The following is a 24489-nucleotide window of genomic DNA, read 5'->3' as shown; positions in this document are numbered from 1 at the left end:
GAAAACAAATGGGAGCATCTTTTTAACATTTGAGGAGGTGGACGCTGTTGCTTTGAAAAACAAAAGACGAATGACTGCTGAATGACACAAAAGCGCTTTGTTTTCTGGGAAAGCTTTCAAGAAAACGAGGAGAAGAAGCCAAGAGCAAGTCGTCGGGAAATCCTGCAACACAGTGAAATTTCCTCCGCCCACGTTGCCAATGAGACAATAGAATTAGGTGCACTCACTGCTCTACAGCATTTGCCTTGCACCGTGCGTTTTATTTCTGTTTCTCATACAGTGACAGCTAAAACGGCGATTTCCAACACGTAAAGAACGTTTCGAAGCAGTCCGATACACACTCTCTTGTCAGTAACTCCAGGAGTGGGTAAGGAAAGTGAGTCGTTCCATGAAATGCCAGGAAGAGTACTTAAAGAATTCGCGATACTCTGAATGAACGTATTCACTATCAATGACGAGTCTCACAAAACTTTCCTAGTGACCTACATGCGCGTACTATTAAAAAGCACATTGAGGTTCTTCCTGTGCACTGATTACTTGATGTGGTGTAAGTCGACGTCCGCAGTACCCAGGGCAGGTTTTGCTGAATCTCATTCTCATACATATCAAGTGCGGACACGTGAGTGTGATTTGAAACTATTGCCTCTCTTCACTGTCCGACATGGCCGAGACTTCGGCCCGCGAGCGACCGAGGTTTTCGTGCAATGCACACCAGCCAGGCGCGTAGAGGCCGCCCCAGCGTCGAGGATCCCCGCGCGGATCGTCGTTGGGGTCGTCCTCGGGGACCATACTGTTCGCCAGCTTCCGCAGCCGCTTCTCGAGCCGCGCCGCGATCTCCGGCTGCGATGATGACAGGTCGTGCCTCTCCTCGGGATCATCTGCGCAACGAAATGGTCAGAACGAGCTGTTTTTCTAAGACAACCCGCGCTCAGATGCCTTGCGTGTGTCATTTGCGACGCAAAGTTACAGGGTGCGGTTGCGAAGAAACGATTAAACTACGTAAATTTGGACCTAACGTCGACAATACCCAATGTGCAATGCAACTCCTTCCAGGAGCACTATTTGTTTAAGTGCGAAAATTGACAACATTGATTCACAATCTAGCCCAGTGTTTTGATGTCGGAGCAAAATTGGCTCCATAAAGCTTGGCCTGGAAAGCGGCACTTTCTGTATGCGTACTCAGTTCTGCTCTGTTCTCCTATGAGACAGAAAGTTGATATGGAAGAGTTTGTATCCTGAGGGCTAGTATTTTCGTTAATTCTCCCATTAATTCGCCCGGATTCATCGTCGTTACAAAATGCGCCGAAAACAGCTGCAATTGTTTACTCACTTCTAATATTATAAAGAGCGCGTGAGATGTTTCTGACATCTTCTTTTCCATTGGCAACCTCGGAAGTGGGCTCCGGATACCACCCGTTTGGGTGTCCGGCGTCACCTAATATGAACTTGTAGTCACCGCCCCTGAGAAAAGAAAAATAAAGCATACAGTGAAACAACATTTAACGGATGTTCATTAAAGAATGAAAGATAAAGTGTTCCTGCGGCATTGTACGAGCGCCTTTCCTGTGATTCTGGGAAGCAGACAGCTCGAGCAGCTGTTATAATCATCATCATAAGCCCACTCAGACTCACCACAGGACAATGGTCACTATTGGTGATATGCAATTACCTTTGTCCTGTGCCACCCTATTCCTGCTCATTTGCTGAACACGTTACTGAAGCCTTTCTTTTGTTGCCCCAGACAGACTCCTCCTCTTATATCTGTATTAGCTATAATACTATAAACTCGAATTTTTTTTCTAATCCATGAAGTTCTCGTTTTATTTCCTTACGTCACACCTCTCTTTTTCTGGCAATGCTCGCGAAGCTGCCCTCAGTTTGTATTCGTATTTTCCTTAACCTTTCAGTCTCATAGGCGAGTTATACACTTTCATTTTGAACGACCTTAAAGAGCTGCTCCTCGTTGCTTCAGAGTTCTTGGCAGATGTGCTCCAACACAAAATTATTGTGCTTATTTCCGCTTCATGATTTGAAAATGCCGACAATACTTTGTCCAAAAGGGCGTATTAGTTCACTTCAAATGCCTGCCTATATCCGGCAACAGATTAGCGCAACACAGGATGTACACGAGATAGGCAGACAGGACGACGTGCTACTTACAACTGATTCTTTTACTGAAGGACACAAATAATATATAAGTACAAAGTACACACCACCTATTAGCTGAAGCATACATCCCAATTAAAATGATAAAGGAAAACATGTTTAATATGGTGTAGGTAAAAAGTGATAAATGCAACTGATGATTCATTAAAAGAAAGGCAAAATGGCACGTGGCGCAAAGGACCAAAATAACGCGATATAATGGGATCTGAAGGGACGCTAACGGAATGAAATAGCATTTAAGAGGTAAGAACCAGAAAAAACACATGAAACAACATAAAGCCTTCGGAAATGGCTTCGTACGCTGAACACTAAAGAGCGCCACATGGAAGACACTCGTACGCTTGTTCTTTACACAGGGAAATCTTTCTAAAAAGCTTTCTTCAATCTTATACAAGAAGACCAATGCATCACTAACACACTTGAGGTCCCTTTTTCCTCATCTAAAAAAGCGTCTTTCAATTCACTGGCAAAACGTTCTCGCATTTTACCGAAAACCACAGTTTCATCAAGAATGGGCTTACACGGACGCAGTTCGCAGTCATTCTAATGTAGCGGCAGATTAGAACTCGTTCCAGTCCACATCGAGCGTCCATGCTCCCTTAACCTTCCATTTAAACAGCGCCCCGTTTCACCAATGTACGCTTTACCACATGTGAGGGGTATCTCATAAATAACCCTCTCATTACAACCCATGAACCTACATGTATGCTTCATTCCGCATGTTTGTTCTCTTCTTTTTTCCTTGTTTATACGAGGACACAATACGCCCAGCATGCAGGCAGCACAAAAAACTGCTGAAACTTTGTACTTTTTTCAAGTTATGAGCTACTCGATGGGAGCAGGGAACAACTTCTGGTCTAATTCTTTCAGCTTCGAGCCTGGACCGATTACTTTTCTTGCCTTTTATACTCCGCTACCCCCTTAAGAACATACTGATGGCAAGCTGCATTTTGAAGAGTTACTCTCCATCATCGGTAGTGATGATGGTAATCGCGATACGTTCTACAAGCCGGTAAAGCTTGGTTGCGCATAATTTAAAATCAATATCAAATGTTTTCTCCACTGCTTCCTTCGATACTTGCCTGAGCGGCTACTTGTGCATGAAGAAAGCCTTCGCCTATGTTTCTGTGTCCTTAAAATCTTATCTCCACTTCTTTAATGAACATCTTGTTTTTTTATCTTCAACGATTTTTTCAAATGTTCAGTAGTAGGTTCAGAGGCAACTGCGCTATAGAACTGGGGAACACGAGCGCATGAACGATGAACAAAAAATTAATTTTGAAGCTCAGAATCCACAACACTGCGCTATATTTATATGACCTTCAAATCGCTTCATAGCGGAGTAGTTTTTTTTCCTTTTTTTCTTTTTCCAGTATAATTGCACACTACATCGAGTTTCGTGAGGTTCACTTTCCTTCGCTTAAGGCAATGCAAACTGTCGACACAGAGACACGCAATTACGAACCAGACGCACTTCATAATTAAAAATGCAAAACGATTTCTTTTTTTTTCATCTCTTTTTGACAACTCTGTTTTCCTTCTGCCAGCAAATAAACGTTGATTTGGCGTATATTTTTATTTAGATAAGAAATTTAAAAAAAAGAATGAATCGCAATCGCGTGTGTTTTTATGTACGCTTCATGCGTCTTAGCTAAGCAAATTTACTGTGAACATCAATTGGTCGTTCTCATGCAGCGCCTGGTAAGAAACTGCCTCATAATTAGACGCCTCCGCGAAGTCAGCTCTTACCTGATCGCTCCCGACAAATGTGCGCGCCTTCGCAGATTGTACACAAATTCTTCGCGTACTTGGTCTGCATCTTCGCTGAGCACCTGCCACTGGTTCACTCCGTCCAAGTCAGCATGTTCGCGCTTCACGCCGGCCAGGCCCAGCAGAGTTGGGAACCAGTCGACTGCGTGCACTATTCTGCATCAGATGGCATTACTTAGGGTTTGTACAGGGACCCAATAACATTTGAACAAAAATGTATGTTCGAGAAAATTTAATGCTGGCAGAGCCTCTTCATTACACTCTACACTGAGTAATTCATATCGAGGGAACGCAGGACCTTTTTTGTTTCTGCTGTTTAGAGTCCTGACTGTGTGGCGCTTCGAGAGAGTCGATATTCCAGAACTGGATATTAGTTTTGAATGCTCTCCATACAGACTTTTATGAGATGGCATTGCCTTTGGGTAACCTGATGGGAAACTCTGATAGTGATTTGTGACGGAACAGCGCAAACACCAGGACAAGAAACAAGCGCTTGTCTCGTGTCCCGTTGTTTTGCGCTGTTCCGTCACAAATGAATAACCAGCACGCCTAAGCTGCTGTCCTGTTCGATAGTGAGAAGATGAAATGGTAACGTGTGACAATTAGTTTTCACCCAGCACACTCTGTCGTGATGTTGCACGGTCAGATTAGTGCCAGATCTTGGTTGCGAGCACGTTACAAAACTTCTAAAAACTTTAACAACCAAATCTTGCAAATATTTCTAACTTCCCATATAGAAGCCAATGTGCTCACGTTTGTTTAAACTCAAAACCCCCTTCACCTGCGGTAATTTCGGTTCATGTAAACGACGACAAAATTACAACACGCAAAAGGAGCGGACACTACGCTGTAATGTCCAAAAGAAACCAAATTAATTTACGCTAGCTGTAATCTACTTCAGCCTGGCAACCCTCTGCTCAGTAGCACATGAATTCCGCAGCAGCTGGTTCGCCGCATTTTTCTTCCTATTTTTGCATTTTTGCTTAGGGACATAGGAAAGTTTACTGAAGCCCTGAATAGAAGTAGGTTTGTACACTTCATACTTTTTACTCTAATAAAGGTGTTGTAACAGTCCTAGAAAAGGGAAACAGAATAAAGAAAAGAAAAGGACACATTTACTTGCTGGTTTTGTACCATAACTGAAGTTTTCTACATTACAGATAGCGTCTTTGTAAAAACTAATTTTGCAGGTGTGTCGTTTTCCCGAAGCATTTGGTATGATCCTCTTTATAGCCGGTATATCAAAGATTTATGTCTTTCGGGAACCGATAAAAACATTTCTTTCTTCGTTCTTAGCGTCTATAAGGATGTTGTATGCTCACGGAAGGCAATGTTCAGTATAATGCCCGTGCACTGCAGGTAATTTTGGTGCGCGCATTACAAGATATTTCGAGTCCATTTACATCGTGCAACCGCCCGATAAATCTTGTGCCCGTAATAGGAAGCCGTTTGATGCATTCTATAACGCACAAACTGCATGTATGTAGTATTAAGCAACAACTGCATGCTCATACAACACGAAGCAGAAAATGGGGGGGGGGGGGGGGGAACCTGCACGCTACTCGATAAATGTTTTTCGTAGGAATCACCTGCAGACAGCAGAAACAAGCCAATAAGTGTTGCTTCTTAAAACCATGATTGCAAGTGTACGGTAGCTATCATGTGAATACGAACTTCGAATGCCCCGATGCAGGAAGCAGGGCTGGATTTCTACATCTTTACTTGCCATAATACGGTTCCTTAAAAACTTGTGCGAAGGCGTATGTGCAAAATTTGTACCTACGCTTTTATTTATAGACTTATTAAAGGGAAGTAGCCAAAGTAGTAGTGTACGTATGGCCCTTAGTTTTCACGTTTATTTTTTTAATTCCAGGGGAAAAAAATTGGGCTCTCTTCTTTACGATCAAACTCAGGTACTAATCGGGTTATTCAGGAAAAATTTTCCTAATTCTGGTTCTCTCGGGTTATTTTTCCTCGCAAAATAAACTGTGCTATTCGCGATTGCTTTCTTTTTTTGCAGGACATATCCTGGACTATTTTTGGCTCATGATTTTTGTAAATCATCAAGAACTAGGTTGCACCAAAACTCTTTACGAAATAAAACCTTGTTTATTTTAAATATCGCTCTGTCCCCACGTGAAGCACTTGCGCGGCTGACCTAGAACTGTGAATCTTTGCACTGTGAAAACGTTCATTAAACACCCCACCTGCTATTTCAAACGAGCAGCAGCTTTGGAGCAGGGCTTCGTCATCATAGGGACAAATAAGCAAATAATTAAGGCTTCCAGTGAATACACGAGCTGCGGCCTCTCGCTTATAAAATTTACTGCTCGAACTTATCCTCAGATTAAGCAACGCCATGGATACAACGCGTTAAATATGACTGAAATCATCAACAGTTAAATGAAAACACTGCTCTGGCATAAGTAAACATCAGATGATGTCTATGCAGTTCCTTTAGATCTATGCATTTTGTAAAGTACATATCCTTGAAGGCCCATTTCGGGGTAGAAATAGGTTTAACCCAATTTTGAAGAACTCTACTCGAGGTGCAAAAATCGGATAAAATCAGGTTTTACCTGAAAACGAAGGGGACTATGTGTATGCTACTTAGTTTGTTACCGATCACATGAATGCTAACGATCACATGAACGTACTTGGTGTTGGAGTAGCCGACCTTCTTTAGCAGGGGTCCTGCCACAAAAGCCGGCACTCTGGTACCGCCTTCCCAGATTGTGTTCTTGTTACCACGGAGTGGCCAGTTGTTTCCGCCTTGGAGAATTTGTCCACCATTCTGAAAATTGCGCAACTTTCATTAAATTCGTTAATGAAAAGTTGTCATTAAATTCAATACAGTACAATAAATGCGAGGCTCCCTAACACTTTACTTCCATGAGGGGCGATTGCGTGCGTATGGCTCTTCACCGCACAGCACAAGAAATGCAGTCTATAGAGATGTCAAGAGAGGTACGTTGACTTTTAAAGAAAAAACTACTGTGGACTGCAAACTAAAACTGTACGATGACTGCTCCAACGTTAAACCCTCATATTGCCCCAGCCAACCATTCAGAGTGCTGTACGGCGCTGTATACAGTATTCCCGAGCCTGGCCCCAGCGTAACAAGAGCCAGAGGTTTTTCAAAAATCGGCACATGTTGCGAGAATGAGTATTAAGCAGCATTGTGTGTAGTTGCCTACAAAAAGAACGCTAATAGCACGCTTCACTGCTTTTTGGTTTACCCCCAAGCCGCTTCTTAATGGAAACAATACAACCTAATGCAAAGGACACTAATTCCACTATAAAATTTGTTTATTTTCTATTATTTGGCAGACAACCTCAGAAGCTCGGCCTTCCTGCGCGATTGCTTCATTCCCCACATGATGGTTGAAAGCTCCCCGGTGGGCGCTCAAGATGAAGCCGATAAAGCACACATTCGGTCCATGCAGTGTGTACTCGTGCAAATGGCTTCACGAGCATTTTGTATGCGACGAAGCGCGTCTCCAGCGCCGCGTTCATTCGGGAGCGGACGCGGTCAGCCTCGGCTCTCATCGATGTCACGTGCGGCCTCGATCTTTACGCGGCCTCTGCCCGTTGTTCTGTTGGTCTTTTCCGGTTTCCCACGAGAGATGCTTCAGCGATTTTCACACCGCGGTTTTCTCAGCCGTTTGTGCAAACACTGTCTTGAGGCTTTATCTTAAGTAGGGAAGATGCCTGTTAAACAAGCATACGCTTTATATTGCTGGCAGCAGTGTGCACTTTCACGAGTTTCTCTAGCCCACGAAGTAGTAAATGGCAATAGCTCAGTGCCCGTTCAGGTGGGGTTGGGGCTTTGAACGCAGCAAATACTAAACTATTCTGTTGCAATGGCATAGCCAAAGCTACGTTAACGAAACGTGGCACAAATAATGCACAAAAGCAGTAATGACAAACTACCTCTCAATTTGTTTTTACAATTAACGATTGCCCTTTTTTGTTTGGCATTCTTTTCATTCTTATTTTTTGTTCTTATACATTTATACCTTTTGTCTAGAAATGCATACAAAGCACGGTGCTCAAATTACCAGTGCGGGAAGCCACATTTATGCTGCAGATGTCAAATGACAGTTGTAAGCCTATATTTCTCTGATTTTTTTCCCACTGAGAAAATTCATGAAGGGTAAAAAAAGAAAAAAACTTTGAATTGACGATTTATGGCAAGCTTAAACTGCAATTTTTTTGTAAAATTTTAGGCCTTCTTGAAACCACTGCATCACCGCATTTGTTTCAAGTTTCATTAATTAATGCAGATTTGACTGCACCATTGCTACTCAATATTTTACTCTCACTCTTTTATTCTTTATAAGTGCTGGATTTTGTATGTGTGCGTGCGTGCATGCGTGCGTGTGGGTGTGTGTGCGAGTTCACTTCAGGGATAAAGTGCGATTTCAGAAGTTGCGTATCGTGTCGAACTACAGCTGGCTAAAATGTTTTCACCAGGATACCATTCGCGGAAAATATCTTCATTTACCGGCTTATAAGATAACTCGCATGAAACAAAAGCTTCCACTTGACGGCAGCCCTGCTTCAGCATCCGAAGACGTGTTTCAGAGACCAAAAGCCGGTTCTCTTTGGAGCGCTGTCCCCAACGGGGCCTTTGCGTGTTCACTGGGTGAGAGATATATGCCAGCAGCTCTCACGTGGTAGCTTTAAGACCGGTAAAAAAAGCTGCGTTAATGGTACCTTGGTGCAAACGTTTCAGCCAGCTGCTTTTCAAGACAAACCATAACTCTGTTCTGCTCTGTTTTGAACTGCTTTAAGTGGGTTAGCGAGGCTCTTTTTTTTTTTCAGAGACCAGATTGTAGATGCGCATTCTAATTCTGACATAAGCAGTCATTTGTATCGAGTACTTTCACATGCTGAGGGGCAGAGTGAAACGACGCTTTAAAAAGCCGAGCGTTTTGTTGTGGGATGATATTATGTTCGAAACGTGCGTATTCCACGTAATATCAAAACAAAAATGAGCCGCACAATATTTACGATTTAACCAGGTTAATAGGAACATCTAAGATGGTGCAGTGGAAGACGTGATGATCCCGGCGACGGTTTAAAGAAGTACGAAACTCTCCATGTTTATACTTTTATAAGGCATGAGGCTATTATTATAGACGTCTTCCTAGGCCTGCGACACTATGTGAATGAAAATACATGAAACTCCCAACAAGGTCTTTATTTGCCGTCATTGCTTTAAACGGTAGAAGCCCCGCTTAAACTTCTGGTTTCTTGAACGGGTTTTCAAGTTTTCCGTGCAATTGGTTCCACGCTTTACGAGTGGCTCTGTGTTTTAGCACAATTGAGGAAGGCGCGTGAGCTCGAGGAGCTGAGCGAGGAAGCAGCTCCCCGAAGGAAGGAGGGGCCCAAGGAACCAGGGAAGTGCGTCTCGGAATCTACGAGGTAAAGATAAGAGTCGGCTCGCAGCTAGTCATCAGAGCCATCCTTGTCACGTCGGAAACACGTCGTCAAAAGCCGGCTGCCTCCTGAACGGCGTCTCTTTTAAACACTTGGAATTACTCGACTACACCCTTACACCCTGTGTTTGTTGATCAAAGATGTGCAGATGAAGAATGTAGAGCCGTGAATTCATCTGGTCTACAAATTTTACCTATTTCGATGAGTTACGTGCATTGGAGAGGTTGCTTTGCCTGCAAACTTCTCGAAAGAGCATGCATTTGGGCTCGATGTGGCCAGAACTTCTTGGGTCACAGCGCCGAGGGTAACCATGTATTCGAAATTCTAAAAACTGATATGGGTATCGCTTACGTGTTGTGTTGTGTTGTGTTGTGTTGTGTTGTGTTGTGTTGGGTTTAATGGCACATGGGGTATCGCTTACGGTGGGCTACCCGCCTCTCAGTATTTAAGGCGCCGAACAGTAAAAGGTAAAGAAGTTAACTATTCAGTATTAATTGACTAACCTGCTAGTTAGAGCATCTTGGCTGTATTCTGGTGTACTACACCGCAGACAGGTCTATGCCGAAAAAAACGCTGTTCTAACTCAAAAAGACTATTTTTAAAAATTGTGCAAGCCGCCGAAGTGGCTCAGTGGTTATGTGCTTGGCTGCTGTCCCGAAAGACGCGGGTTCAATCCTGGCCGCGGCGGTCGAATTTCGATGGAGGAGAAATTCTAGAGGCCCATCTGCTCTGCGATGTCAGTGCATGTTAAAGAACCCCAGGGGGTCGAAATTTCTGGAGCCCTTCACTACGGCGCCTCTCATGGCCTGAATCGCTTGGGAACGTTAAACCCCATAAACGACACCAAACTAAAAATTGTGCGAAGTGTTAGGTAAAACATCCTGTAGTTTACTGTCTACTCTTCAAGTGAACAAGTTTACGGAGTCCCCTTCACTCTTCTGTGGCGGACGCACCTGCCATATCCTTGCATGACATGGTTTTTCGGTTCCATGTCCAACCCTCCCCCGCCTCCCCCTTTCTCCAAAGTATAGTAGCAAACCGGACGAAGTAAGCTTCTGAAACTCACTACATTAATCCTTATCACCCCTTCTATTGTGTTCTAGTTCACCTAATGCTTGAAGCGTGTATTCCAGCACAAAAATCTGAGCTTCCTTTTTATACTGTCCATAAATATTACAGTTCTATTTCTGAACGCCCCGGAGCTACACGTAATTTCAACTGTGTGCGTTGCTCCACTTAAGACTGAAGCTCAGAATTTGTAGGGACAGGTTTGAGCCTTTTCTATTATGTCGCCTAGTTTTCCCAGAACACTCTACCGTGCAAGCAAGGCTAAAGAGATGATGTTTGGCAGCTTTCGCGGAGCTACTCAGATGCGAACACGATTCCGTAAATTGTCACAACAGATACAAAACACGAAAAATTACCGGATAAAATAGTGAAAGCACCGCTTTTGTGTTTGGTAAGATAGCACCGGTTTCGGAAACTGCAAGCCCACTGAAATTAAAACAAAAAGTGAAGAGCGAAATTTCCAGACTTTCTCGCAATCTTTCATTGATCGGAATTTTAGCCCCTCTTGCGGACGCTGACTCGAAACCGCAATCGCAGGTACAAAAAAATTCACCACTTCTAAAGCCACTTCCTTCTGAAGGAGCACTTTATAGCTAAATTCTATTCATTATACTCAGCGGGGTACAAAAAAGGCTAATCCGAACTAACCAAACTCAAATTAACGAGTTCACCAACCTGAGTACAACCTTGCACGATGTTATGAACCTTAATTATCCCATTTCGCGCTGAGAATGATTGTGGAATTTTTTTTGCTGTAGTAATTTTTCAGCGGAGTGGGAATCGGTAAAGCTTCATCGCTTTCCTAGCTTTACAGAAATTGACTGGGTAGAAATAAAACAGCCTGAACAGTGATGTTGATTTGTGAATGTTGGAGACGTACTGAGCTGGGCAAAATCCAACGATTGCCCAAAGCAGCACACCTTAACTTTTTGCCAGTATGTTCAAACGTTTTTCTCACTTGAAGATTTTAATAAAGGTAACATGAAAATAACACTTCCTTCAATTGGGGATTGCGACATAACAAAGGAACTATGCCCTGGTTCCCTAATTACGGAATTAAAGTAAACATGCCCTTTCCAACTGCCATCATTTTCGTAGCATAAACATTCCTTCGAGAAATAGGACCAAAGACGAGGCCAATGCACTCTACAAATACCTTGGACATGACGCTGCAGGAATAAAATTTGTTTGGTACTGTGAGCTCAGTGGTGTTCGAAGATCGTTTGAAGCCGATATGTGCGGCTGGGAGCTGAGAAAGCAAGAATGGTTCTAACTCACATCACTGGTAAATATGAGCAGAGTGTTGTTCCAGTATCCGTGGTGCAGCAGAGCCTTCTCAATCCTTCCCACGGCTTCATCTAATGCGTTCAGCATACCTGGAAGGCAAAATTTTAACGCTGATAATTCTTAACCGAAAGAGACAGTAAATGAGCTTCACTGATGCAGGATCATCTCGTAAATGTATACTTATCTGCGGGTTCGCGTTCATTAATACAAGAGAAGACTAAAGCGTTCGTGCTGAGCACTAAATTTCGAACGCATCCTGGCACGACCTCACGCGGCGGTACACAAAACAGAACTTACTTGATTGAAGGAAAGAAATGACTTTTTATTCCGCCTTGCGGTTAAGTTCGAGCTCGCATGTTCTTCTGAATGCAACATGCCCAGCTTTCATGGACATTCCAGGAACTAGTGTCATCTGCTGGCCTCCAGTGGCGAAAACCACGTATATTGTGACGCCATAGGAAGCATAAGGGGGTTCTCACACAGCTTCCACCCTCGCCGTTCGATGACGTTCTACGTCACATCAGCGGTAACTCAGGACGTGCTACGTCCGCCGCTTAAGAACGTGGGTGGCGCTGATGAACACTCTCAAGGTTAGGTTATTTGTAAACATAAATACCCCCGAAAGCAGAAGATGAGACAGCCGTCGCCGTAGCTCAGCGGTAGAGCAACGGACGCGTAATTCGGAGGTCGTGGGTTCGGGTCCCACCAGCGGCATGTGGTTGTTTTTTCTTCTGCTTTTTCTAATCAATTAGGTTTAAGCGATAATATATTCAGTAATAATCTAAATAGAACAACAGCGCGAAATAAATAAATTGAATTAAAAAATCCCCTTGGTTTCTGTGGCTGTTGGGTTCTCTCATACGTATATTGTAATGTAACTTGAAACTTGGAGGAGAAAACTCAAAAGATTTTGCGTGAACAGAGTGACTGTGATGGACGACTGTCCCTCCTAGTGGCAAGATCTGAACTATAAAGTGCTTCCTATGCTTACACCAACTATTAGTGAGGTCTATAAAAAATCGGTTTGTTGCGCCGAACATTCGTAATTCCCGCTGTGATTTTGAGCGTGCAGCTTTGCGCGGCACGATGTGGCAGCCGTGCAAACTAGAAGCGTTTGTACAGATTTTTTGGGCCTTAGGTAACCAGTGACCTATATTTATGGTGAAATATCCAAACAAAAGTATTTTATAACACCTTGGTGTTCAACAAAAAGAAAAGAAGCTTGCTCTAATCTCAATAGATTTCTAAAGCACTCTCAGAGCGCGTTACTTGAGCCATCCCAAAAGAAATGAATCATTTTAAACTTTCTACGGCTTAGTATAATCTATTAGCAACGGCCCGAAAGATTAGCACATAGCGTCGCATTTGCCAGTCATAAATGTCTTGAAGCAATTGAATGTCCTGTGACTATCACAGGTATTGACGCATCCGCAGTAGCTCAGTGGTTATGGAGTTCTGCTGCTGACACGAAAGAAGCAGGTTCGATCCCGGCTGCGGTGGCCTCATTTTTGATCAGGGCGAAATGATAGAGGCCCGTGTACCGTGCGATGTCAGTGCGCTTTAAAAAAGCCCAGGTGGTCGAAACTTCCGGAGCCCTTCACTACGGCGTCCCTCATACCCTGAGTTGCTTTGGGACAATAAACCACCATAAAACATAAACCTAACCATAAAACCAAAAACAGATATTGACGCAGTTCATCGCGTTGCCAGCAAGACGTCAGAACAGCACATCACTGCTGGTTTTTGCACGCGTAACAAGAAAAATGAACTCATTCGTGAAGCTGGAAAGGCGCGTTTGCGCACCTCAGTGATTAGTTTTTCTGGCAGCAATTACAACCCTATGTTCGTGAACGATCACTTAACTGCCGACAAAAAAAAAATACTTTCAAGAAAGTCTTTGATTTAAACTAGGAGGTGATATGGCAGTCCCTTTCCACCGACAACTGCCAGATATAAGGTGGAAAACAGATAACAGCACAGTTTTTTGCATAAGCTCTGAATCTGATTCTGGACATTTTTACTGATGCGTTGTTCAAAGTTGCATTTCCTCTGCTTCTTCGCTCTTGCTGACTTCATTGCCCGGACAACGAGGTTATGATGTCTCTAATATCACCCGCGGAAATAAAATCTGTCCAAAACGCCTGGTCATTCTGTTCTTCATATCGATGCACATAGCATACGGAAGAATCAAGACTACATTTCTGCTTTCACTCATTCGCTTGGTCATTACTACGCATATATTTGCATCTGCGGGACTCATTGCACAAATAATTGCACATATTTAGACGTGAGCTTAAGTGTTTTTTTTTCCCTCCAATATTTTACATTTGATATCCCTTTTTCATTGTTTTTATTTCTTGCTATGGAATTTGTTTGTTTCGATTTAGGATTGCTATTGATTTTTTCTGTACCATTACTGCATCATTTTTATGCAGTTTCATTTTTCATGTGTGCACTCGGGCGTGGTTGAATTCGTTTTTATCAGGATTCCATGCGTTCTTTTTCTTTCTTTTTGTCTCTTACTCAAGGGTTTATTTATTGCTGCTATTGTTAAGATGTTTTTTTCACTTTTTGACAACCAATCGAGGGTCCCGTTTTAGTTTGTGACTCTAGGACCCCCCTGTGTAAAAAAAATAAAACTTCCGCACGTGGATTTCTCTCATATTCGGCCTTTACAGCAGCACCAAATATGGCCCCCCCCGCTAGCCCAAATTTTCTGTATGCACCAGCCATGAGAGGTGACCGCGTTTACCCGAACACACAATTTTAGTAAGCTGTTTAAATGGGGTTAAGTTTTTTGGCATTCTTTTAATAGCGTCGATCTCGCTGATGTTGAGAACTCAACATCTGGCTGCCCCTCACTTTACAAAGCAAAAAACATAACAAATTTTAACGCCTCAGGCATGACAATGTTATCTCACAAGTGTATTCACAGGGAAAACAGAGAGTCAGGAAGATAAGCAGATAGTTTATCAGAAAATTGATTTCGCATACGTGCAACGCACCGCAGAGCAGTCGGCGGTTCGAGTTGTTGTACTTAATGCAGGGTAACTCGTACTCTGGCGGGACCTGGAGTGGCGCGTGCACAGCTTGAAAAGCCAAGTACAGGAACAGCGGGCGGTCTTCACTCGCGTGAGCAGCCAGCAGTCTGATCGTGTCGTCAGCCAGCAGCTTCTGCTCCGAAAATACAGACCGGCGCCGCATTTTTTGCAATTTCTCAAAAGAGAGCTGCCAGCCTTCCGCACCTTTTAATGGTGACGGCTATTCCTTTTCGTATGAACTTTAAAGGCAAAATGGTCACCTAAAAATATCCAGGCAGAATCAAAGGATTCCCGAAATTATCAGTCCTATAAGCGACGAGCTCACACAAGCACCAACGAGTAGTAAACAAGGGAATAAAGCATGAAGAAGACCATCTAAATTGGTCGACTCCTGTAGTAGTTGGTACGAAGAACGATAACGAGCCTTTATAAATACTGTAATAAGGGAGCAATTACTCATTGACGTCCACCCAAGCGCAGCCAAACGGCTACAAAGGAAAGCTCTACAGCTTTCTCAGAAACTTCGCAGTTAAAGAAAAATTCGTCCTAGTCCGGGGTTCGAACCGGGGACCACCGCTTCACTGGAGCAGTCACTCTAAATACTATTTCTTTTCCCACCACATTCAATTACGTGTAAAAAATTTTCTCTGGTCGGTGTAGACGCACACCAAAGGCATTAGAAGATGTTTCTTACTTTTGTTCGCGCAATTTCTTGATTAGTTTGCGGGGAAGATAGAAAAGAAAGAAAAAATAAAAAAGTTAATGAAAGAAAGGAATTCAGGAAACGCTCCATGTTCATTTTATTAATGAACTTCCAGGGACTGAAGCGTCGATGCCGACCGCACTTTTGGTCCACTTGCTACGGACACTTTTCATTAACTTTCCCTCCATCGTCTGAGTAGTCTTGCTAAATCGTTTGCACATAGCTGTCTGCCCTGTGACTGCAATCGCTGTCGGCGTGACAGTCACTGCCATCACTTCATAATCACACACACAGTCAGAATTGCGAATCACAACACGGCGAGGCAGGAGCAAAAACCCGAGCAGGCCTTTGGCGCTGGTAATGCGAAAGTGGGACATCAGTAAGAAAGAGAAAAGATTAACGGGGAATGCGAAGCGATAGAAGGCACACACGTGATAGCGGCCATGCACCCCGCGCGGACAGCGCTAAGCATGCAAGCGGCGGACGCACCGACGAGTAGTGACCGCGGGCGTTCCATTCGGGCGTCACGTTAGCGCGGTAGTCGAACCCCTCCATGGCGATGCCGGCCCAGGCGGTGTGTAAGAAGTGGTCCTGGGAGCCCAGGTAGAAGCCGGAAAAGGAGTCGAAGCCGCGCATCGTCGGCGTGTACGACAAGTTGCAATATCCCAGGTGCCACCTGTGGAGAGCGTGATACTGTTGCTCCGCTCACGGACTCGAAATACCTGTCTGACCTTGCCACTGGTTGCAGTGGGATGTGCTTACATGACAACGTGATTATACAACGTCGTTCAGGGAAGACAAAGAGATAAATGTTAGCACATTCTGCTATTCAGAATACCATTCGTACTGCCCGTTTGCGTTTGATTCTTGAAGCGCCGCGTGAAAGATGGAGCAGGCTCGTCAATGATAGCTACATAGGCGACTTTTATCCGGTGTAAAAGCAGTCACCGTCCTTGTGTATCGTAATCAAAAACTCACGAATTCACCTACTGACCAGTTACACTTTGCCCACGTGGACCGCGACGGATTGGACGCTTTCGCGAACATGCCCCGTGTGGCCGTGGCCTGGGAACGTATGCTGTAATGGGGAAGGCTTGATAACGTTATCGCTTCCCTAAAAAATAACGAAAACTAAAAATATATATATTGTTTTTTTACACTGCCATCACCGGCTTGTTCTCACGCATGCATTTTCTCTTTCATATACTGTCCAAGCTTTGAGTAACTCTAACCTTAGCTTGTGATTTTATTCATTTTTTTCAAGCGGTTTTGACCTGCTTGCACGTATTTTCATCCTTCTGCGCTTCCGCAACTGATTATTTGCGTGCGTTACATTGTAAATGATGGAGCAGCTTGTCTATAATAGTGCAACGCAGCCCATAAATTCTTCTAGCAGTGGGTGGTCACCTCAGCACACAGCAAAAATTTCGCTTGACGCCAATGCCAAGCCGAGGTCAGTTGTGTCTCCTGATACGTTACCGCATGTAGCGAGAGATATGCTCATTATGACACATGCACATGCATCCAACTGTTCCTCTGTCTACTGCTAAGGTGTGAACAATTGCAGCATGATTTGCTGCATGGCCTACTCAAGAAACTGCTCAGCTGCGCAGTTTGTTTGTTACTTATGGAGGCAAAGGCAGACGAAGAACAGGAAGCAGCGGAAATTAACAAAACGCGCAAAAGAGAAGCCCGCGTGCGAAAAGGAAGCACTCGTTTTGTCGCCATGATCGTAACTACATTATCTGTGTTACTTCTTCGCAAAATCAGAGTGAAAAGCAGTCTACACGCGAGCGCTCTGCTGGCTATGCAACTCGCGCAGGTGGGCGTACTAAAAGAGTTTTGACGCTAAGCCTTATAGTCTTGCTAGTTGGAACAATTTTTGCTGCGCTTTTACACCACCACAAATGATTTTTTTTTAGAGTACAATTAAAGTACACAAAGTCTAACGCCTTGAGTGTTAAACATGCTATCGTTTTATACACTTGCAGATACACTGCTACATTTATTCGCGCAATGCCAGAGCAATTGTTACGATGCGAAGAGCAGTGTTAGTGGCCTGCTCGAGCACTGGGAAAACTCATGGTAGTCATGACTCACCAGTCGCCTTTAGTCTATCACTACTTACGCTGACAGCTTGCCTTCTTTCGCGCGTGCCATAAGCTAATCGGTATGGCTGCGCCACAAATATCAGGTGGTATCCATAGGTTATCTGTTCAGTACCTGAAAGGCACGACGGTAACTCTCATTGAATTTGTTTTTGGTTTCGTTTGGTTTTAGGCCTTTTGATAAGAACTCCAAATCCCCGGCTAATTTATTAGTGATCTACTGATGGTCCTTAGCCAGGACATCATATGAACCAATTTGAAACTTTGCAGATGACAACCCAGGAAGCAATGCGGAACAAGGAACTATGAATCGTAAGCTCTAGTGGGGATTGCCCTATACCTAGCGCTTTACAGGGGCTCAGAAGAAATTCACCAGCTAGCCACCTTGCAACTAGGTTCTCCAGTCTGTAATAATCTCCATGAAGTGTTGACCGTGCTATCCGATAGAAAAGAGAGATTTCCTTTGATGCCTACTTCCCCAAAGCATGCGTCGAGTAGCCACGGCGCGAAAGCTCCTCTGCCATAAGCGGAACGCTCGTGGTCAGCCCAGTTGGTTCCAATGGATTCAGCACGTGGCCCTTAGAGAAGGAAAAAAAAACAAAGAAAAACGTAAAATATCTAAGCATGTGTTTAACATAGCGGAATAAAGGAAGAAAGAATGTAAGCTAAAAGAGGACGCCTACCTGCCGCCCAAGTTTGTACGGGTACCTGCCGGTCAAGATCGCAGCTCTCGTTCTGAGGATACGAGGATATAGAACACATTTTTACTACAGGGAACATTCAGCAAACAGCCCAATTATCTCACGAAACACTTCTTGTTTGCCTGTTCCATGACAATCAATACCCCACATTAGAGATTTCGAATATTAAATTATAGAGAAATTCGCCCGTCATACTAAAGACATTTTGGTCGTACGTAAACTCTGTGCCTATCTTGCACGCTCGAAGCGCGCATAATTGTTGTTAACGGTGGACTCATTCCTGGTTACAGCATAAAATAGACTTCTGCCTTTGCTCAAAGCTGATTGATCAAGCAAACGTTTATGAAGCAAAGTATGAAGTAAACTTGTCTAGCAAAATATAACGATATTTAATAGCTGGTCAAGACCAGTTAATGCCGGGCTCGCACAAATATAATGTCAGTTTCATGTTCTTACAGACAGAAGACGACATTAACCATTCAAAAGGTACCTAAGAAGAAGGTGCGGAATGCCATCATTTACAAAATTAGGTTAATATTCACGTGCTCATAAATAAGCGTGATCTTAACATGTTGATGGTTCGTGTGCTCAATGTATTATTAATCGTAAGGTGAGCCCCATTCCCCACCCGCTCCAATATAGTACCTGTAAGGAACTTTTAAAGCTAAAATTAAATAAACATATACACAAAAATTGACTTTTTGAACAGCAATTTTTCTCTCTAAAGTAAGGCAGTGTCCGAAAAGGAAGGTTTGAAATATCTTTCCGATGAAAGTTAGAAAGTAAAAAAAGTTCGAATGTACGCCTCTTGAGGTATATGCGGCAGTTAATTTATAGCGCAGTGAATACCAGAAATGTGTTGAGACATGAATATTGTGTTTGATGGGTAAGTGGGACCTTTTTCTGCGGTTATATTGTATCATAAATACCCACCGAAAGAAAGACACCAAAATTTTACGCCATTTTATTGGAAAGCAAGCGTTAATTCAGTTGAGACCGAGTATCAATTTCAAGCAATACTAACGGTGTGCACACGGGTTGTGCGTAGTACTGCTCCAGGATGACACCTTCGGAAGCGAGTCGAGCCAAATTCGGGCTGAACAGGCCCTCGTTGTGCCACGGCACGTCATTCCAACCTGCATTAAGAGGATCTCGTAACGAATGGCTCAGTGGTGGCTGCCATGCAAGCACAGCCTATAGGCGGACAGGCAGTTAGCGTCTCTAGATGAGAAGGGAAGATTTCAGGGGGAAGATTTCTGGGGGAAGATTTCATAACATCTTTTTCGTGTCCCCTGACTAGGGTTGCGGCACAAGAGGCAGTTGTGTTCAACAGCAGTGCGTTAACTGCTGATAAAAAAAAAATAGATGGTGGACAATCAATTCTTCCTAGCGGTTCATTCGTATCGGTATTAGGAATTGAGAAAGAAAGGCAGGAAATATATTCCTTTAGGTAAATTCGTGGACTTGAAGTCAGATCCCGGCGTCTGTTCGCCCAAAGCATGCGGCGAAAGTTACCACACTATGAAGCGGTGTGCGCTAGTCATAGCCATGAGCTACAGGAAGTCCATAGTGTTTCGGCCACTTATTTGCCTTGATTATGATGAACGTCGCTTGCTATTGCTCTTTTTACGGCGACCGCTCTATATGTCACGTTTGGCGAAATCACAGCGCTGTCGTCGTCCGCGCGAGCCGCACTCCAGCACTCCCTCCCCATGTGGGCACCCCCATGGCTGCTTACTGCATCCGGCCGCACCAGCACTGTCAGTGAAAGTTTACAAGGGCTTACCCGTGGCGCTAATGCGGGTGTACCCGCATAAACACTTCACATTATCGTTTGCACCGCTCCAGCTGTCGCTCAAATTTGGGTTGCCGCAAGAATAAACGTGCTGCGATTTTTTTCTTAGTTAAACAAATTATTAAAATCATTAGTGAGATTCGAAGCGGAACAATGGCGTATGTCAGAGAGGTACTTCGTTTTTCGCAATTATTTCTCGCTGTGCCTGATGCTGTAAACACGAATTTCGTCTTTGATGATCTTAGCCTTTACACGTTGGTGCGTTTATGTTACACGAAATGTTACGAGTAACGCTTCCTGGTGTCTGCTGGTCCAAACCATCAATGACGCGTTGGATTCGCCTGATATTTTCTGCGCCGGACTTACATGTGAAGTACACGCTTCCAACCTGCTCTTCGTTACCGCCATGGAATGCAGTTCTGTTTTGAATTTACATTGTGTTTGCGGTACTGATAAACACCGCATTGACAAGATTGCACTCACGTCTGAATCTACTCCGCCTACAGGTTTGGTTTGGTTTGGTTTATGGGGTTTAACGTCCCAAAGCGACTAAGGCTATGAGAGACGCCGTAGTGGAGGGCTCCGGAAATTTCGACCACCTGGGGTTCTTTAACGTGCACTGACATCGCACAGTACACGGGCCTCTAGAATTTCTCCTCCAAAGAAATTCCAGCCGCCGCAGCCGGGATCGAACCCGCGTCTTTTGGGTCAGCAGCCGAGCACCATAACCGCTGAGCCACCGCGGCGGCACTCCGCCTACAGGGGTTTTCCAGAAGCACTTCCAGTTCACGTCAAGTACATTCTTAGAATTCGTTAAGAGCGCAGTATGTGTGTTTTCTTCAAACTGTACAAGATCCCTGCAATCAATGCCGAATAAATAAAGCATGAAAGTACGCCTCTCTTAGATTCTTTGCTCATCGTAGCATAATTTCTTCAAAGTGAGACTAATTACGCTCTCTGCAAACATTATATTTTTAATATTGTAACTTCTTTTCCTTCAGTTTCGCGCCTAATTGGAGAAACAAATTCTGGTGCCAAAATATTGTTATTTTTTTCTTTATTTCACAAAGGATTTGGTTTGCAAAATAAACACGTTGCATTCATTCGTTGCTAGTGCTGACTAGCGGGTGCCACTCGCCATGCGACATAATCAGCTTGAATACTGCCACACTGAGTAGGACACCTTGTTTTCCAGAAGCTTCTGCTTTGCAGGCTGCCAATCTATGGTACCCCATAGTGCTGCCCTGCAATTAGCCTCGAAAACCAACGCTAGGCCGTCAAGGGGCGTTGCTTTTCGATGCAGTTATACAGCCAGTGCATATTTCCAAACCTACGAGCCTGCGCAGGCGGTGCGACACGCAGTGACACGACCCATCCACGTACGGTCGATTACTCGTTATACGTTTCCTCATCTGCACATTACATTCCCTTTTTTATATGGTAGGACCATCCACATGCGACAAGACGGTCACGCGCACATTATTCAAGCAGGTAAAATAATAGCGAAAACCATTTGTCAAAACTATTAAAACACACATGATGAGATACTATATGTGGAGAAGTTCACCGCTTTCATCGACGGTGCTAGCTTCCACAAACTTCTGAGTGCGAAGACAGAATAAGAAAAGCCTGCGAAGACGCGAGGCACTGTCCAAATCGCTACAGAAAGGTTCACAGCACGATCACTACAGCAAGCTCACCATTTGGGCTCCATAATAGCCGCTACTTATTGCGAAACTAAAAATTACGTCCAGCAAGGACCATACAGTTGTTGTTTGTTGCTTCCCAAAGCTCTCATGTTTTTTATCCGACCAAATTAATGAGAAATACCGTACAGTGCAGTCTCACAGGGACACCGAATATCCTGTACAGGGTATTCGTTTGTGCATTAGCCGAATGGTACGCAAAATGCGCAATGTTATGAAATCGTTTGCCCATTGCGGCGTTGTCAAGAAGAAGGAGTCGACGGCATCGACGTTCACTCACCTACGTCGTCGGCGACGATGAAAACGATGTTGGGCTGGAGAGCGTCGCTTGCCGAGGCTCGGAGAGCGAGTAGCACGGTAGCCGCCAGCGACCAGAGAGCCAGGCAGCGCGGCGAGTCTGACCTCCGCGGACTGCCGCGGTTCGCCATCTGAGAACCGTGGCCCGCCACTCTACGCTTTGCTCAAGCACCGGCGATTGCGATAAGGTCGCCTGTTTTCTGTGCCCTAGAAGGATAAACGCGTGTGACTTCTCGCGCACCGTCTCGTACCCGTTCACAGCTGAGCACACCCTCTGATGCTAATTGTGTGCGCGTCACAACTGCCTACACTGAAAAAAAAAACCACGCTGAAATAAAGTGTGCACTGGAAAAGCTAGTATAAATGTGATCTACGCAATGGTTTCTACTGACGCATGTTGTTGGAAATGGGGCCATGGAGTTGTGGATAAGGTCTCAGTCCCGCTTGAGCAAGCAAGGGAAGGGAAAAGGGGTTCGTTATGACATACATGACGGGAGCCAACAGTCACCGAAGCCAGGAAGCATAGGGAATGTTTTTAAGCATGAAATGCTTTTAGCTCCCGTTGTCGGCAGTGTGGTGACGTCACGCCGAGACCGAGAGCCATCATCCGGGCACTGAATTCCAGTCATCCGGGCTCTGAAACGAGAACATCCGGGCACCGTACGAGACTTAACGAGATTTAACGAGACTCTCTAAGCCCTCCTACGCGACCAGCATGCAAGCGCCGGTTGGTCTCCAAACGAGTCACAGAAAATAACTGCTGCCAGTGCCTTCTCAATGTTTATCAAGATATCAGTCGAGCTGTGCGTTTGATAATGCATGGAATTATAATTTCCAATTTCTAATAACGCGTGCAAAAAGCACATACATGCCACAATATTTTAGCATGAAATGCTTTTAGCTCCCGTTGTCGGCAGTGTGGTGATAGTCACGCTAAGACCGAGAGCCAACATCCGGGCACTGAATTGCACTTATCCGGGCACTGAAACGAGAACATCCGGGCACCGTACGAGATTTAACGAGACTCTCTAAGCCCTCCTACAGGACCGGCATACAAGCGCCGGTAGCTTCGCGCCGAACGGGTGGTGGCGTTCCTCCCTTCCTGTATGGTGCGGTTCGGCTGTCCACCGAGATGACAGAGAATTACTGCGCCATTTCCTTTCCTCAAAAAGCGTTTCGTTCAAAGGGCAACGCATCGCGCCGAACGGGTGGTGACGTTCCTCCCTTCCTGTACGGTGCGGTTCGGGTGTCCACCGCGATGAGAGAGAATTACTGCTCCATTTCCTGTCCTCAAAAAACGTTGCGTTCAAAGGGCAAGGCATCGCGCCGAATGGGTGGTGGCGTTCCTGCCTTCCTGTAAGGTGCGGCTCGGATGTCCACCGAGATGGCAGAGAATTACTGCGTAATTTCCTTTCCTCAAAAAGCGTCGCGTTCAAAGGACGAGGCATCACGCCAAACCGGTGGTGGCGTTCAGCGGACTGCCTGGCAGCGCTACAACACGCTGTCGCGTTCCACTCCTAAAGGCGAAGCTTAAGCGTCATTAATTAGCAGTTTATTAGTATTTAGTCATTAATCAGTCATTACACACTAATCAGTAATTTGTCATTACTTCGTCATGAATTATGTGTGACGTAATCCAGTGGTAACATCACCAGTGTCACATACGCAAAGTGGTGCTGAAAACGCTTTCGCCTCTACGCACTTCGGACAGTTTCGAACGCGCTGCATATACATTCTTGTCAGGCCTGCGTCTCGTCGTGTCCGCGTGCGCTTCGCATTATGCCCGTAAACATTTCATGCTTACTCTACTCTCGGTTACGGGAGAGGCAGAGTTTTTCTTTTCTTTAATTTGGGCTCGCCAGTGGGAGATTAATAGGGTCATTATTCAAAGATATTTGATTAGAAAGGAGAAGAAAAAACGACCATATACCGTCGGTGGGATCTGAAAAACGACCTCTGAATTTCGCGCCCGGTGCTCTACCAACCGGGCGCGAAATTCGGAAGTCGTTTTTCAGATCCCACCGGCGGCATGCCGTTGCTTTTCATTCTGCTTTATAATCAAATATCAATTAAATAAACTAGTCATCTCCCATTGATCAACACCACATTTTTTTTTTAAATTCCCTATGCTCCTTAGTTTCGGTGACTGTTGACATCCGTCATGTGTCGCAGTTCCATGTGTGTCATGTGCCTGTGATTTTCTTTTGCTGTCAAGATAATTTCTTCTCTCTGTGTATTCTTTCCCCTCTCACTCTTACTCTTGCTCAATGTATGCCTATTCATCGCTGCGCATGCGAAGTAAAAAAAAAACTCCGGATGTTTTTTGTCGTATCTGATTCATATGTGTCATCCCGCTCATTGCTGAAGCCTTGTACATTGAGGTCTATATATGTTGGGGCCTC

The 24489-nt window shown here is 44.5% G+C and overlaps 1 protein-coding gene across 1 annotated transcript; it reads right to left on the bottom strand.

The window, feature by feature from the left end:
• Positions 1-219: 219 nt before the first annotated feature.
• Positions 220-22226, bottom strand: LOC149351201 (arylsulfatase B-like). Its single transcript, XM_089576997.1, has 11 exons — positions 22071-22226; positions 19314-19425; positions 18272-18323; positions 18063-18166; positions 15970-16156; positions 14742-14910; positions 11728-11825; positions 6594-6730; positions 3916-4092; positions 1331-1461; positions 220-878 (listed from the first exon to the last, which is right to left on the bottom strand). Exons 1-11 carry the CDS (start codon positions 22216-22218, stop codon positions 637-639), a joined length of 1557 nt encoding a protein of 518 aa, XP_089433123.1. The 5' UTR covers positions 22219-22226; the 3' UTR covers positions 220-636.
• Between the last annotated feature and the right edge of the window lie 2263 nt (positions 22227-24489).

The sequence above is a fragment of the Amblyomma mixtum genome, chromosome 3 (assembly GCF_055824585.1).
Source record: "Amblyomma mixtum isolate Tamu chromosome 3, ASM5582458v1, whole genome shotgun sequence".
In the NCBI taxonomy this organism is placed as follows: Eukaryota; Metazoa; Arthropoda; class Arachnida; order Ixodida; family Ixodidae; genus Amblyomma; species Amblyomma mixtum.
The sequence above is the reverse complement of the archived record's forward strand: the minus strand, read 5'-3'. Positions and strand labels throughout refer to the sequence as shown.